Here is a 5,000-nt window from a genome sequence, read left to right on the forward strand (position 1 = left end):
TGAACAGCACTTGTCCTAAAAAGTTCAGGACAATCCAAAAATTTTGATGTTTGATAGCTGCAAAAATGTCAATGAGCAGATTACAAACTAAACTTCTGCATCCCCTGCCAACAATAAGTATCATGTATACCTTCATGGACATTAAGATGTCAACATTTGCAAATTTACTTACATTTTCAACAACTTTGCTGAGGTTTGCCATCCAAAAAGCCATATTGACAGTGTAGATTTCCTCGATGTTACTAAAAAGCTTGGAATCTTCTATCTGTAAAACAAAATTTAGTGCTTAAATCACATTTCAAGTTTAGTTGTCACAAAAGCAACATGGGCTTGCTTAGAACTCAAGCTTGCATAGTCCCTGTGATAGGAATTAATGGAGAACTTCTAGACAATTTTGGTGGGAAATGAAGGGGGGTTTAAACCAGTTTTTGACAGTCTCGTTCACTTTAGAAAGAGCAGTGCATACCTCTTGTAAAAATCCTTCCCTTTGCAGATTTCTCAAGCACTGAACAAAGAGCTGAAATCAAAGTAGAAAAATAAGCAACTGTGGTAGAAGAAGAAGAAGAATTATTATTATTATTATTATTATTTGTGGGGTCATGCACAAAGGAAATACACCAATTCGGCTAACTCAAAGTTGTACCCAATTCAAATCTCTCGGGGTTAAGATTCTTTGTGTGTTGAATTTTCATGACAATGAACCATTGACATTTAAATGATATGGAAATACTTGGAACAAAGCGTTTTATTCCCAAAAGACGCGAATTGGGTACAACATTGAGTTAGCTGAATTGGTTTATCAAGTGTCATTTTGGTTTTTGAGGTGAGGGGAAAATCAGAGTACCTGAAGAAAAACCTCTCAGAGCAGAGTAGAAAACCAACCAACTCAATCTACATGACGCCGGTTCTGGGAAACCCCGGGCCACATCGGTGGCAGGCGAGTGCTCTCACCACTGCACCATCCTGCATCCCTGGATGTTCTGGATCAAACCTAACTACCACCTACATTGTAACTACTACCTACCCACCTAACTACAATACTAACGAAACACTGCAGTGCTAATTACATTGCACACAAAGTTTACCTTCTTAATGACATGGAGAGTAGAGATGTATGTTGCCTCTGTCGTTAGCATTTCCCAGATGGCTTCTTGTTGATTTTTTTGCTTTTTTGTCATCGCCTGAGTCACAATGAGGAGAAAGAAATCATTCAATGTACAAACACACAGAGTACAATAAAATTCATGCATAACAAGCTAGAATGGGCATCCAAAGGACAAAACCAACACTTGTAAGCACACGCAAAAAACGCGGGTCAACAAGACGAACAAACAACTACAAACAAAGCTGTGACGTGAGCACGCCAAAATGTTGCGACAATGCCGCACAATGTCATCACAGTGAGTGACTTGATTACCTTAATATGATCATCACTAACAACTTCAGTCCAAGAGGATTCCTGTAAATGATAAGAAGATTAAAATTAATGATAATGACAACATTCAAAAAGGGTGATTTGATTTGGCATTATCCCTAAATTATACACCTCCACACAATTCAAGGTAAATGCAAGACAATGCACTAATGGCAAAAAAAGCACTTACAAGTTTAATTACATCGTCAATCTCATTCTTGAACTCGACATCATAGCTAGTGTTTTCTTCCAGACCATACAAAAAATAGCGCTCCAGAGAGTCTTTAAGGGTTCCCTGCCAGAAATGATATTTTTGATAAACAGCACGTACAACTATACATAATTGCGATTACCTGACATCCCATAATAATAATAATTTGATTGGCACTAGCTCCTGCGTCACGCTTGGTTGAGCATGGGACCTGTATGTTTAGTAGAGCGTGACTAAAAAGTAAACACTTGATAAAATTCCTCCCACGGTCTGTGTTTCAACTTGGAATCTTTGTACTGAACTATAATTATTTTTTCTTGAGTTTTTTCCTCAGATTTTGAAGGTCCCCTTGGCCGTGAGCTTATGGGACAATTTCAATATTAGTGCCGGATTGGCGCAATGGCGCCGCCTGGCTCAAACCCTGTGACACCACTTTTGTCCCCTGATTTCTCTAAAACAATGCAACCATAATAAAACAATAATAACTTACTGTTTATTTGTTAAACGAACGTAAAGATAGCAGAGTAACAATAACTCTCAAAAAAGAAACGATCGTTTTCAATTTACAAAACATGTTTATTTGTTATTTTCAATACCTCAATAACCAAGATTACAGGAAATGGAACCAGCCGATGCAGATTTCACCTGCCTTTATGTGACATCAAAACCTCATTCAATAATACAGTTTACTAAAACTATACCTTTAGAGCTTTTGGTGGAGTGAACAGCCCTGTCCTCCGACCGTTTGCTGGCTTGGATCTCGGCATTGTTCCACCTGCATTTGGAAAGACTCCCCCAGGAAGCACTGGACTTGACGACGATGGTTGAAAGCCTACAGTAAACTCCTTCCCAAACAGAGCCTCCATACTTTTCTTCCCCCTCTGTGTCTAATTAATTTTAAGAATATTTTTAAATGGTTAGATACTACACCGTTATCAGTGGTTTCAAAAGTACTCACAGCCAACCAAATAGCCCATTTCCGAGTTGCTGACAGGCCTCAGTTTCAAAGCGAGTCCTGGTGCACAACCATTCAAATGGAAATGAGTTGCTAATTGTTATGCAAATCAAACTCATTTCCCTTACAATAGTTGAGCACCAAGACTCACTTCAAAACCGAGACAAACAGCAACTCAGAAATGGCCCATTGTTCAAAGTAAAGACATCAATAATATCATAACAGTTAGTTACTGATATACTCAAACCAGCCGCTGAGTTCAAATTCTTTTGTGACCCCTGCATTTTAATCCTGACACTCAGAATTGTGACAGTGCTGTTGTGACAAAGTTACTTTGGGCTTAATAATTTATCCCTTTCACTCCTGTAAGGGCCACTGAGACTTATAGATTTTACTCTGTCTATCGCCAGACGATTTTACTCGTCAATGGGGAACCCCACAGGAGTGAAAGGGTTAATAATGGTACCCATTTTCATGTTTTTTTTTTTCTTTTTGAATGTGCCGTTACAATGTACATGTACATTGCCATGTTCTGTGTGATGGTACAAATGCATGCAAGGGGCTAGCAATGCAAGCAGAGAGGCAAGTGCATTATGCAACCACACTGTAATGTATATTCACATTTCACCTTGTGTAAATAATAAAATCAGTATCAGGTGATGTAAGATGAATACTAACGCTACTAGGAGGAATAAATTATGTATTGCATATAACATGATAACAGGACATTCAATTTTGTTCTAAAAGAAATGCAATATTTTTGCATTCACTATAAATGAAACAATATTAATGCTTGCTTGGCTTATGAAATGAATAATGGAATCTTTGCTGACATCACTGTCTACCTTTCGTTTCACGAACATACGAGTGTACTCACAGAGGGCATCCTGCTATTTACAGATTAAAAGAACCTGTGAACTTAGTTAAATCTCCAATAATACATTGTATGTATTTTAAGCAATAAACTCTTGGTTGACCAAGATGCTAATGATCCCAGATAATATTCTTTGTAATATGTCAAATTTTCAAAGCATCATTACTCAGATATTACATTATCTGGTATGTTGAGATCAAATTTTCATAGGTACCTTATTATGCAATAAACTTTCAACTATTCCTGTAGTATGTTCTTTACTCTCTTCAGACTGATTAGAAAATAATAGCCTTGTACATGTACAGTAAACTAATAAGGCAAAAATGTAAACAAAGATTCCCCTATATACTCAACACAGACTTAATCTTATTTTACGTTATCCAGGAAATAACTCACATTCTTGTTAAATTGTTGAGATGATTTCTCCTCCTTTGAGTTTTCCATTCCTTTTTCCTCGCTTTCCTGTTTTTTAACCCCCCCTCCTTTTTCTTTGCTATTTTTAGCAGTAAATGAGCCTGAACGTGACATGAAAGATGAGCTTTTTGGTCGCTGCGCAACATCCTCTGACACGCTTTTGTCTTCATACGAGTCTCTTGCCATGTCAATGATTCTCTGATCCACTTTGAAGTCTTCATTGGCTAAAAAAGACCAACAAAAATCAATGTGAATAGTGGACAGCACCAAAATAAAGAAAACCTTAAGGAATGATGTGTCTGATAATTTTTTTTCAAGTGTTCACACTTCACAGATTTACCAACAAGACACGTGAGTTGCATAATGGTACAATACAGTAACCATGAAGGTTTATCTGCAAACCCATGCATACATGTGTGTTGTCGATCAATGTTTTTCCTGGTTCAAAATTTTTCAAGCTAGTTCAATTTTCTTTTGTTTCAGATTATAATAATGAATACTACTAGAAAAGGAAAAATCAAAGTTGAATTAACTGATTTGAACCGCAAAACATGCATGTACAGGCATATGTTGAAAAGCCATATGGTACAATAACGTGATTAAGGCTATTGATTTCCAAAGAATTATCTGACATCTGCACAAGAGATTAATAACCCTTTACCCATTGAAATAATATACCTATGAAATAAGCTTGAATTTAAGAATCACTGCAGCAGTAAAAAACATAAGTAGGTATTGAAAAGAGTGCAAGATATGGTTACTCGTAAAGAGCATGCAATTTTTCTTTGGGTTGACTTTCATCCAAATTTTGATCCCTTACTTAGTTTCTGAATAGACAAATGCTAAAAACAACTTTGTTCATGATGTTACAGAAATACTATAATACAACTATATGTAAAAGAGTCAATCTCTACAGTTTCTGTTTGAAAGATTAGCAACACAAGGGGCTTTTAAAGTCAAGGCGGATTCCTCAAAAAACAATCGAAGGCATGTTTAGAATATGAATTTAAAACTAAAAGGACCCTTGACCCTGTACCTCTCACATGGAGAACATTTCCGCCCAGCGGGAAGGTGTCAAAGGCCAGTGGTAAAGGAGTATTAGATGAATCAAGGAATACGGAATGAGTTGAAA

General features: G+C 36.8%; 1 protein-coding gene across 7 annotated transcripts in view; it reads right to left on the reverse strand.

Annotated features, from left to right (window-relative positions):
• The window catches only part of LOC138051447 (pleckstrin homology domain-containing family G member 5-like), a 50,761-nt gene that overhangs the window by 17,270 nt on the left and 28,491 nt on the right, over nt 1–5,000 (reverse strand). For all 7 annotated transcript variants that reach the window (XM_068897637.1, XM_068897640.1, XM_068897638.1 and 4 more), the window contains 8 exons: nt 4,905–5,000; nt 3,851–4,092; nt 2,327–2,512; nt 1,605–1,709; nt 1,418–1,459; nt 1,086–1,181; nt 467–517; nt 173–265 (listed from right to left, as the gene is read on the reverse strand). The exon at nt 4,905–5,000 is cut by the window's right edge and continues 41 nt beyond it. In XM_068897637.1, the coding sequence (XP_068753738.1) occupies nt 173–265; nt 467–517; nt 1,086–1,181; nt 1,418–1,459; nt 1,605–1,709; nt 2,327–2,512; nt 3,851–4,092; nt 4,905–5,000 (911 nt within the window). The remainder of the gene's footprint in view (nt 1–172; nt 266–466; nt 518–1,085; nt 1,182–1,417; nt 1,460–1,604; nt 1,710–2,326; nt 2,513–3,850; nt 4,093–4,904) is intronic.

The sequence above is a fragment of the Montipora capricornis genome, chromosome 6 (genome assembly GCF_036669925.1).
Source record: "Montipora capricornis isolate CH-2021 chromosome 6, ASM3666992v2, whole genome shotgun sequence".
NCBI classification, from domain to species: Eukaryota; Metazoa; Cnidaria; class Anthozoa; order Scleractinia; family Acroporidae; genus Montipora; species Montipora capricornis.